The sequence below is a fragment of the Micropterus salmoides genome, unplaced genomic scaffold (genome assembly GCF_014851395.1).
Source record: "Micropterus salmoides isolate LMB-PRFRI ecotype aquatic unplaced genomic scaffold, ASM1485139v1 Ms_hic_scaffold_3, whole genome shotgun sequence".
NCBI classification, from domain to species: Eukaryota; Metazoa; Chordata; class Actinopteri; order Centrarchiformes; family Centrarchidae; genus Micropterus; species Micropterus salmoides.
The window spans coordinates 1,026,654-1,039,119 of record NW_024042261.1 but is presented as its reverse complement, the minus strand read 5'-3'; the positions used below and the strand labels follow the sequence as shown (position 1 = coordinate 1,039,119).

The window sequence follows — 12,466 nt, the reverse complement described above, 5'->3', positions numbered from 1 at the left end:
TTTTATCCCTTTTATTTTATTCTATTTTACTAATTTTATATTAATTTTTCATGCTCTTATCTTGTTTTTTTGTATTATTCTTTACACTTGTTAAAGCACTTTGTAACTTGTTTTTGAAAAGTGCTCTACAAATAAGGATTATTATTATTATGCAACACTCATGAACTGAGGGAAAGATCCGACTCTCTGTTTCTCTTTTTGGTCATATCGGCTTGTTATAAACGCGGATGCAGGTGCATCTGCAAGTAGCTTATATTGGCCGATAATATCTGCTAAACAATAAATCGGTCGGGCTCTAGTGCTAATAGTCCGGGTGCTGGATGTGATGTTCCCCAGCCTCACCTGCTGACTCCTGTCAGTGAGGAGGTTTGTGATCCACTGACAGAGGAGGCTGGCACCGTGAGCAGGGTAACTTTGGTGCGGAGGATGTCTGGGTTTTTTGGGGACCGGGATGACTGTGGAGCGTTTGAAGCAGGAGGGAACTTCACACAGCTCCAGTGATCTGTTAAAGATCTGTGTGAAGATGGGGGCCAGCTGGTCTGCACAGATTTTCAGGCAGGATGGAGACACACCGTCGGGGCCAGGAGCCTTCCTGATCTTCTGCCTCTGGAAGAGATGGCTCACGTCCTCTTCTCAGATCTTGAGTGCAGGTGAGGGGTCAGAGAGGGGGGGTGACAGTGTGGCAGTGGGGGAAGGTGACACTGCAGGTAACCTACAGTAAAAAACAGTCAACTCATCAGCCAGTTGTTGAGTACCAGCAGTGTAGTTTGTGAGTGTCTGCAGGCCTCTCAACACTGACACAGGGTCGCTGGCTGTGAAGCTGTTTTCTAGCTTTTCGGCGTAGCTCCTCTTAGCTGCTTTGATCTCTTTAGTCAGTGTGTTCCAGGCCTGGTTATACAGGACTCTGTCCCTCTGTCCCTCCTCTAAGGTCTGACGAAGCTGCCTGAGTTTTGCTGTGAACCAGGGTTTTTGGTTGTTGTATGGGCAGAAGGTTTTAGTCTGCACACCCATGTCCTTACAAAAACTGTAAGTGTAAAGCCTAGTTCACACTACATGATTTTTAGCCCGATTTGCCACTTGGCAAGCTTGGTGACCGTCAGTCTGTGATCGGGGGTAAATCAGCGGTCGGCAGTCATTATGTGTGAACTACACAATGACACATCAAAACAGCCCCCCGACACATTTCTGACACATCGCCGACGTCTGCCAGATATCTAGCATGCCAAATATCTGGAAGAGTCGGCCGACTCGACATCCACTTTCAGCCAGTGGGAGCAGGCAGCTGGCAGAGCTGGCAGCTACTTTTTCACCTCAAAACACTTTACTCCCCTCCAGCTCTCTCTGTAGCTCAGACAATCCCTGCTACCTGAGTGTGCTAATCCATTCTTTCATCCATATTCTTTGTTTTTATAATTGCTATCTTTATAATAACAAACAACAGCTGTTTCGTATATAGGTTTCACATTTCATGTGTTTTTTCTTGAAAAAATGTGGTTTTGAGAACAGCGTCAGGTGACACAGCCCCTGTCAGCTCGTGTAGTGTGTGACCCCTGTCTACTATCAATCACGTAGTGTTAACGCTGTAACGACTTGAAGACTCCTGTCACAAGTCGGCCAATGCTGAAAGTCGTGTAGTCTGCACAAGCCTTAAGTGAGGGCTGCATTATTTCTTCAACACTGTGACATCTGTACACCAACCTTTGTTTATGTGGAAATTGTTCTTTACCAGAGCCAGAGCAGAACAAGCAAATACACAACAGCCAGAAGCATCAGTGAAGGTATCCATGTGCATTGGTAAAACGGCCGTCAGTATAATGCATGTTGCAGACTGTGTAGAAGACAGTGGCAGGTGAAAGTGCGACCTGTCATCTGTCCTCCAACACCGCACGCACAGATGCCATAATGAACATACCTACTGTAAGTTCTAAGTAAATGACATGATAAATTGGTTAGCTAGCTCACAATGATGTTTATCGCTTTGATGCTCTGACTTAACGAGGCGTTACAGTTTTTTAAGGAGGCATGACAGAGCACCTGCACAAGCTTGGAGAATGACGTATGACTTATGGAATTACTATAGTCATACGTCACCACCCCGTTTTAACAACTAAGCAACTTTTGCAACTTTGAGCACAAAATTAAGCTATTTGACAAAAAATATTTGGCAAACTATGTGGGTAATCAACATTGTAAGGAAATGACTCAGAAAAATATGAAATATCATAGAAATGTCAAAATACACTGAAGGGAGGCTTTAACAATATTTGACTGATGAAGCCCGCTCAAGAAGAGCTGTTAAAACACAAAACCATGTAAAACAGAACTTGTTTGTTTAAATTCTACAAATGTGAGACACTGAGTTTAATGGTAGTCCTAGAGCATTAGAACGGACACTCGTTCTAATGCTCTGCTGTTACTGTTGTATCTTCCAGAGATGGGCAGTGAGTTGCCAGGGACAGTAGCTATGCCGGGAGCAGTTGGGGCTGGCCAGGTGAGGATGGGAGGAGCCGTGCCAGGCCGTGGGGGCAAGAGGAGATCAGGAGGGTGAGTATTTTCAATGCTGAACTGCTGTGGAAATGAGCCACTACAAATATCAGGGGTTCAAAATGTTTTTTATAGCACAATCTGCAAATAGTACCCATCAGTCCCCAGAAGCTGATAGATTTTTGTTTGGGTCTATCTCACTGTCGCAGTGTTGAAAGGAACAACATGTCATTTATGATTGATGTCTGAGGAGCAGCGATAATGAGGATTGGTTTATTTTTTTTGCAGATGACACAACTAGTTTTCATGTGCTGTAGCTACAAATAATTATTTAAGTATACAGTGTACTGTGTAACGTTTGTCTAAAGCAGAGGCTGCATTAGACTTTTGTCCGTCATTTTGATTTGGTTTGTAAAATTTCCGGCATAATCTAATATTACCAGTCATCTTAGTTTAAATTTGTTAATGGTAGTGATGACATAGCCTATTGAATAGCATTTAACTTTCAAAACCAACTCCACCATACTAACATTTAATACACAGAAATGACTGATTATGCATTTCTCATGACATGGAGAGAAAAGAGGAACAAAGACACATTTCATGTTCCAGCGATATATATCCTACCAATAAAATGGCTAAAGTCAGCTAGACAACGAGGTCATGATTACTAAACAATAGCTAATTAATATGTATATTGCCACCCACTGGACTGTGGGTCTACTACAGGTGGGTAGTGACAGTGTTGCATGTGAGTTGCTAAACATGGCGGTAGATTGCCCTTTGTCTTTGTTTGTCAAAATGACGGACAACCTTCAGGTATTTCTGTCGTTGTAAAAGAATCAATGACATAGAATATTCGGTTAACGTGATCCCTGGTCTAAAAGTGTGATAGTGAGAGAGCATTGTGTATAGTAATTTACCTAATAGTAGTTGGGGTGAAGTGTCGCTAATCAGTCCCTTGAGGATTTTGTGATGTTGCGATCGTAACTATTAATTAAAGCTGCAAGCAGCATTGGGCGGGCCCTCGCACTTATAAGCGCGTCCGCGTGTGAGCCGGCCGAGTTGCATATTCTGGAGCTCTGCCGGTGCGGCTGTGAATTTGCTACGCGGTTATGACGCCGCATGAAGGTGTTATATGTCACTTCCTGTGTCCCCTATGTGGAGCTACATAGCACTTGCCGCTATGAATATAAATCGGTGTTGGCGTGTAGATGTCTGCGGGGTGGGAGAGTTATCAAGCACGTAAAGTTTGTTTCAGATGTGAGCATGTACACTGAACAATAATGTACCCAAACAATAAAATAAATTCCTTTTATATTTCCCTGCCTTGTTGTTTATGTGTACATACAGAGGAAGAATGTGAGAACAGCACACATTTCATCGTTACTGTGTGCTGTACCGCAGTTCTGTGTCCATGCATGCAGCAAACTGAAAGCACCGTCTGTCGGAGCGTCTACGTGAAAAGAGAAGGAAGACATTGCTGGTAGTATTGTCTTCAGAGTTGTTAAACACCTCAGCGCACTGAAGGAAGCCATCTGACTGTGTGAGGGGCAAGATCGTTGATGTCTGCAGGCAGAGTAGGAGCTCTCCTGTCTGACTGGTCCACCAATAGCAGAGAAGATGACCCCTTGAGACACAGCCCCTCCTCATTTGCATAATGAGGCAGAAATGCATACAAAAATTTAAAAAAGACAGGCAGAAATAAATACCATGGGTGAAAATAAATAAGGTAAATAAATACAAAGGAAGAATAAAACAGACAAAAATATTAAAACACACACATAAATAAATACATTAAAAAAATTTGTAATAAATAAAGTTGAATAAACAAATAAGGTAATTATAACAAAGGTGAATAGTAAAGGCACTAATTAAAATATATACATTTATGTCTCCTTGTATAATTTAATTACTACCTACATTTATTTATTTACTTTATTTTTTTGTGTATTTAATTGGATGCTTATTTATTTATTGAGCATTTATTTATTTCTGTATTTATTTCTGACTGTGTCAGGATCGGTCCTCCATAACGGGGTGGGAGAGTTATCAAGCACGTAAAGTTTGGTTCAGATGTGAGCATGTACACTGAAGTTACAACAACTTCCTGTGTCATGGCGAAGACTTGATCTCTGACGCCACGCCACGGACACACCCATTGACGAAAACTCGCAAATAGCACAACTTTTCATCTTCAATGCCTTTAGAAGGCACAGCACAAATTTGAAGTCGGTCGGACTAAATCCCTAGGAGGAGTTCGTTAAAGTACGAAGTGTGTAAATCATCCAAAATTTGACGTAAAATTCAAAATGGCCTACTTCCTGTTGATTTTAGGGCATCGCTCCAAGAGGCTTTTTTGTGCGTCTGGACAAGATACACGTACCACAGAAAATTCGTGCACGTAGGTAAAACGTGCGGCGGGGGCTGCTTCGTTAAAAGTCACTTCCTGTTGCCAGCAGGTGGCGCTATGACTGTCTGTGAATGTCAGCATGTACATGTGTTCAGGGCGGGACTCTCATCCTACATGTACAGTTTGGTCCAGATGTGAGCATGTACACTGAAGTTACGACAACTTCCGTGTCATGGCGAAGAGTTGATCTTTGACGCCACGCCACGGACACGCCCATTGACGAAAACTTGCAAATAGCACAACTTTTCATCTTCAATGCCTTTAGAAGGCACAGCACAAATTTGAGGTCGGTCGGACTAAATCCCTAGGAGGAGTTCGTTAAAGTACGAAGTGTGTAAATCATCCAAAATTTGACGTAAAATTCAAAATGGCCGACTTCCTGTTGGGTTTAGGCTATGGCTCCAAGAGACTTTTTTGTGCGTCTGGACAAGATACACGTACCACAGAAAATTCGTGCACGTAGGTAAAACGTGCGGCGGGGGCTGCTTCGTTAAAATTCACTTCCTGTTGCCAGCAGGTGGCGCTATGACTGTGGGTGAATGTCAGCATGTACATGTGTTCAGGGCGGGACTCTCATCCTACATGTACAGTTTGGTCCAGATGTGAGCATGTACACTGAAGTTACGACAACTTCCGTGTCATGGCGAAGAGCTGATCTTTGACGCCACGCCACGGACACGCCCATTGACGAAAACTTGCAAATAGCACAACTTTTCATCTTCAATGCCTTTAGAAGGCACAGCACAAATTTGAGGTCGGTCGGACTAAATCCGTAGGAGGAGTTCGTTAAAGTACGAAGTGTGTAAATCATCCAAAATTTGACGTAAAATTCAAAATGGCCGACTTCCTGTTGGGTTTAGGCTATGGCTCCAAGAGACTTTTTTGTGCGTCTGGACAAGATACACGTACCACAGAAAATTCGTGCACGTAGGTGAAACGTGCGGCGGGGGCTGCTTCGTTAAAGGTCACTTTCTGTTGCCAGCAGGTGGCGCTATGACTGTGGGTGAATGTCGGCATGTACATGTGTTCAGGGCGGGACTCTCATCCTACATGTACAGTTTGGTCCGGATGTGAGCATGTACACTGAAGTTACAACAACTTCCTGTTTCATTGCGAATCATCGACGCCACGGACACGCCCATTGACGAAAACGCGCAAATAGCACAACTTTTCATCGTCAATGCCTTTAGAAGGCACAGCAGAAATTTGAGGTCGATCCGACTAAATCCCTAGGAGGAGTTCGTTAAAGTACGAAGTATGTAAATCATCCAAAAATGGCCATAAAATTCAAAATGGCCGACTTCCTGTTGACTTTAGGCTATGGGTTCTTGAGGCTTTTTTGTGCGTCTTGATACGATACATGTCCCCAGAAAATTTCGTACATGTAGGTTGAACGTGAACGAGGGGCTAATCATTTCCAATTTTCTAGGTGGCGCTAGCGAGTCATTTTGCCACGCCCATGTGCGAAACTTGTAGAATACGAAATTTTTCACCGGTTCTGACATGTTTGCAAATTTTGGTGAGTTTTCGAGTATGTTTAGGCCATGTCATTTGGGCCTACTTTGCAGAAAAAAAAAAAAAAAAAAAAAAAAAAAATAATCCGAGCAATTTCAATAGGGACCTCGCACGGTCGTGCTCGGGCCCTAACTAGGGCTGCTCGATTATGGCAAAAATTATAATTACGATTATTTTGAAATCATGAATATTAACACAATTACTGATTGACTTATTGAAACATTATGCATTTATTGAACTTTTAAAATTGAAAGCGTAATTAAAACAAAAGATTATGCATTCCCCCAAATAGCTCATTTCTGCTACGTAAAATGCCACAGGCTTAAGCCAATAATGGTGACTTGCAAGTTGTAGCAATTATAACCACCATTCGTCTTGTTGGCTCCAGCTGAACTAAACATCACAGCCTGGATGACGGAGTTTGGGTTTTTAGGGAAGGGCAGGGGGCGCTACTGTAAAGTAAATGGAGCGCTGAACACAAGACAAACAAGCTTCATTGCAAAACAGCAATGCGACACAATAATCGTTTTATTTTGATCACCTTGTTTTTAAAATTGTTGGAAGCCAAAAATCGAAACCATGATTAAAATTCACAGCCCCACTATTAACACAAATCCAACACATCCCTGTGAATTTAGTGCGACTTGCAATTTTGACCAATTTCCTGCAAATTTGACCTGTTATTGCGGTTTCCTGCAAAACGTTGTCATACTTCAGCATGTCACTTTCTTGTGTACAAGTCGCAGCAGATGTGTGATAGTATTAATTTTATCAGCCATTTTAACACTTAGTCTTAATCCTGTGTCAAATGTCCTTGTTAGTTTTTGTCATATGTAGTCCACTTTATATTTTTTATACATATAAAAGTCTGGGTATTTTAGTCTGATTTTAGTTTTAGTCATTAACCATTTTAGTGTTTCTAACTAATAATAATGAATAAATAAATAATCATTTTTATTAGCATTTTGGTCAATCTGTTCCAACCAAAATAGAGATATGATTCACATGTAAGCTTTGTTCTAATTTTTATTGCAAGGAGACATTAACAATTCCAAATTCCCAGGTGGTTAGCCTTGATATGGCGTTCATAGTGTTTTTTCCAAAAATCTCATAACCACATCAGTGTGTGAACTATACATAGCTTTCGCAGGAGCTCAGTTTTTTTTCCCCCCGTGACGGGGAGGAGGGGGACCAACTGTTGAATCATTACTAGCTGCAAGCATGTAGGCCTGGGTGTGAAAGTATCAGGCATGTTTGTCTTACAATAATAATAATAACTAGAACTGCAAGCAGTTGTAAGCAGCGCCAGCCGCGCCCCATAGTCAGTCCACAGTTTCAAATTAAACGGACTTGTGGTTACGGAGATCTAAAATGAATGCATGTCTATGGGAGTGTTATTTGATATGTGATTAAAAGCGCCATGTTTTGGCCGATATACACCAAATTTCATACTGCCCCCCCTGGAGGGCGTGCCACTTACAGTGGGGAGAACAAGTATTTGATACACTGCTTATTTTACAGGTTTTCCTACTTACAAAGAGGTCTGTAATTTTTATCATAGGTACACTTCACCTGGAGAGATGGAATCTAAAACAAAAATCCAGAAAATCACATTGTATGATTTTTAAGTAATTAATTTGCTCCCCACTTTAAGGTCCCCAAGATTGGTGTCGATCGGCCATTCCAAACTGAAGATATGACATGATTTGCTGTTTTTAGCGTTTTGTGCAAACATTTGTTAGCTTATAATTCCAACAGTTTTTCACGTATCAATCTGGAGAGCACAAGCCTTTATCAGGTTTGTCCAGAGATGGTCCATGGCAAGTTTGGTGCCGATCGGACTTGCTGTTTCAGAGGAGTTGATTAAAATATTTTTTTGCGAATTTTGTGAAAAAATAAAAATAAAAATTATAGATGGAAATGGGCGTGGCCTATACCATGAGATTCAGCTGGATTGATCGATATATTGGCCAATAAAAAATAATTTTCCCCCATTATTTTAAGAAATAAACAAAGATTATCCCTAATATAGTGCTTTTTTATTATAGATAGTAGAGTTGAGCCGGATACTCGGCTGAAGTATCCGGTACGGATAAAGCACTTTTGCCGAGTACGAGTATTATACGAGTAATATGAGTCAATATCTGTGCTCGGATTGACTAAAAATCCTCATTGGGTAGCTGACTGTGACTGTGTTCTGTGATAGGCTAGTCACAGCGCCCCTCCCCTACACACATACAGATTTATTGTGTTGCTGTGTCCCGCTCTGCTCACTCACACACAGAACACTGAGAAGAGAACAGCTCTCTCTCTGTCTCTCCCTCAGTCACTCAGGTTCGCGGGCTTTTTTTCATTAACGTTTCTTTGTAGTTCTACTTACTTATTAACCAGTAGAGTTCTGGCAAACGTGGGGTTTGTTCAGACGTGGTGCTTGGTAGAATGCGACTCGCGTTGCGTTTCTTTTTTAAACCGTCAGCTGGCTCTAACCAGTTTTTTTACTTCACGCACTGAGTGTCTGACACTTTCTTGCTGTATTTCATAAAAAAATAAAGGAAGTTGTGGTATAAATAAATTATTTCAAATAATATTACAAATTAAACTACACACACACAAACACTTCCCATGCAAAACATTACAACACAACATCTCTACATAACCATCTGCTATATGTTCATCACATGAGAAATCCCACTGTATCAGCCACCTCCTCCTCTCCTCTTCCTTCTCGGGTCACTGGTGTTCAGCTGGGTGCTGCTAAGGGCTCACATTCCTCTTCACCAATACTCACTGCATTTGCAGCAAAAGCAGCCATTCTCAGCAAACCATCCCCGGTCAAAACAAATTACAGAGATGATTGGTAAAATGATCTGCACTGATCTTGAACCTTTCTCTGTGGTGGAGAGGAGAGGCTTCAAGACACGTGTTGGCTTTTTAGAGACCAAGTATAAGATCCCATCGAGGCACTATTTCAGTCGAACTGTAGTGCCTGAGCTGTATGAGGCAATGAGAGGGCAGTTGGTCCAGTCACTTAAGGCAGCTGAAGGAGGTGTCATCAACCTCACTATAGATCTCTGGGCCAGCAATCACAACGCACATGCATATCTCTGTCTTACTGGGCACTGGTGTGAGAGTGTAGAGGAAGCTTCAGCACAGAGGAAAGCAGGGCTGCTAAATGTTGGCGTGCTGGACATTGAGCACACATCAAACAACATTCTGTGCTGCCTTAAGGAAAAGATGAGAGAGCGGGAAGAGTCTGTTGGTCAGTCTGTCACAATACGGTTTGTTGTTTCAGATAATGCAGCGAACATGGTGAAAGCTTTGGCTGAATATGGGCACATCCGTTGCGTGTCCCATACGCTTCACTTGGTGGTGATCAAAGCACTGGAGAAGGACAGGCTTGTGACATCCCTTCTCTCCAAAGCCAGGAGCATATCTGGCCATGTTCATTGCTCAAGCAAAGCCAGCAACAGACTACATGAGCTGCAAACACAGTTGAACCTCCCCCAGCACACGCTCATAACAGATGTAAAAACAAGGCGGAACTATACGTTCTACATGCTCCAGCGGCCGGTGGAGCGGAGCAGCGCAGCGCTGTGCAGATTATGGCACAGGACTCTAACATGGGTAAAGCTCCAACAATCATCTATCCAAATGAGTGGGGGTTAGCATCACACATGCTCACTGTTCTTAGTCCTTTTGAGGAGGTCACACGGGCCCTCTCAAAACACAGCGCCTCCATCTCTGAGGTCATCCCCCTCCTGCATGGCCTAGGCTCCATCATAGGTCTCTGCATGCTGGTGAGGAATCTGAGGATGAATCTGATCAGTTCATGGCTGGTGATGATGATCAGGATGCCACAGTGGGGCTGGGACAAGATGTTAAATGCTCCGTACTTGTATAGCGCCTTTCTAGTCTTTTCGACCACTTACACTACATCTGCATTCACCAGTCACACACATTCATACACTGAGCCTAAGTGCTCAAACGGAAACTAACATTCACTCATACACTGGCGGAATAGGGGGCAGTATCTTGCCCAAGGACACTTTGACACGCAACCAGGGGGAGCCAGGGATTGAACCGCCGACCTTCCAATTAACGGCCAACCCGCTCTACCTCCTGAGCCACAGCCGCCCCAGCTGAGTCCAGGGAAAGAACTAAAATGGTGTTTCGAACCAATTTTTGCAAACTCCACATTTCTGCTTGCCACTCTCCTTGACCCCAGATATAAGGCTAGCTGTTTTCCAAACAGTGTTGATGTGGAGGCACTGAAGAGGACATTACTCCTCAGGATGGAGCTCTGTGACCTCGTGGCTACACCTGCAAGAAACACAGAAGAGACACCTGCCACCAGCAGCACTTCAGTCTTGTCTTTCCTGCAGAAAAAGAAATCGGCTATTCCAATGAGGACACATTTACCATCAGGTGATGTGGAGGCCTACCTGGCAGATGGGGACATCAGTCCTACCAATGACGCAGTGAAATACTGGTCGGGCAAGCTTCAGTGCTGGCCCAATCTTACACGCTTTGCACTGCAGCATCTCAGTTGTCCACCTACAAGTGTCCAGTCTGAGCGTGTTTTTAGCACACCTGGAAAAGTGGTCAGTCCACAGCGTGCAAACTTGGACCCTAGCCATGTGGAACAACTGGTCTTCATTAAAGTCAATGCAGATCTGAAAAACGGCGTCGGAATATTTGATCCGTAAAACACAGTCCCCTCCGACCCCCCCCTCTCACTCTCACTCTCACACACACACACACACACACACACACACACACACACACACACACACACACACATATACCTGGTGTGGAAATAAAAAATAAAAAAAAGAATCCAAAAAAATAGAAATCACACTGATCATAAAAAAAATTATGTTGAGTATGAAAACTCTTGTTCATTACATTTTACTTCATAATTGCAACCGCATGTGTTGTATTCATTGTTGCAAAACTTGTTCTGTATATAGTTGATGCTGTCATGTAAATAGTTTTCTAATCAGCAGTAAATATAACAATTTCTGATCAACCCATATCAATTGCATGCTTAAAATAACATACCAGTTAAAGCCCCGCCCAATTTAATTGCTATTTTTTTGATTGATATTGCAGTACTAGAGGGAATTATCATAATTATTACATAATTATTCTAATTTTAGTTGAACTAAACAAAGATGAGTCAGTGGGCCAATATGATGTGTGGGCCAGGACATCTCTGCAGCACCAGGATATTTAATTTAAAATGGTATTTTGACACACATTTTGGCTTTAACAAATATTGCACCTCCTTTCTGTGAACAGAAAAAAGCAATACAACCAATTGTGTGTTGTTTTGGTCTTTTAATTTGGATGAAGAGGTTTTAGAAAGTGATCTCAGAACTCTATTATAAATGGAACCCCATTTGACATCCATCCATCCATCCATCGTCAACCGCTGTCGCGGGGGGCTGGAGCCAGTCCCAGCTGACATGGGCGAAAGGCCCCATTTGACATGTTAATGGCATTTTCAGATTCTGCATGAAAGTAGTTAGAGCAGCAATAAAGGAATGAAGGGAGCTTCTTTAGACTTGCTTTTTATCTTTGTGTGTGTGTGTGAGGGGGGTGCATGAATTCAGTGCCCTTGTACAGGCCTACATAAATACATAATACAGACCTGAATCTAGGCAATGTGGCAAATAAACATAGCACAGGGAGACAACGGGGATGGTGCTTATCAGTGCCATTGTTGCTTTATTTATTAAGTGTGTAGATGAGCCAGGTTGTAGTTGAGTAAAGGTCCCAAGGTAACAACCGACACAGTCATCCTCTCCATTGTCCCTTCATATATAGACAGTGTTCCCATGATGCATGAATCCAGGTCAGGTAGATCATGCATGCAAACTGAGAATAACATGCACGTAAGCAATCAGGTTACTGTCGACATTCTCCAGTAAGCTTATTTCTTAAATGTAGGACCCTATGAAATCTGTTTTTTTTATTTGTTTTTTTTTTTTGTACATTTTGTCATCAGAGTGTGTAATCATGTTGTGAATAAAATTTTAACAATTCAATTAG

General features: G+C 42.4%; 1 protein-coding gene across 2 annotated transcripts in view; it reads left to right on the top strand.

The window, feature by feature from the left end:
- Positions 1–12,466, top strand: part of arnt2 (aryl-hydrocarbon receptor nuclear translocator 2) — a 76,580-nt gene that overhangs the window by 16,896 nt on the left and 47,218 nt on the right. For both annotated transcript variants that reach the window (XM_038693054.1, XM_038693053.1), the window contains exon 2: positions 2,433–2,544. In XM_038693054.1, the coding sequence (XP_038548982.1) occupies positions 2,433–2,544 (112 nt within the window). The remainder of the gene's footprint in view (positions 1–2,432; positions 2,545–12,466) is intronic.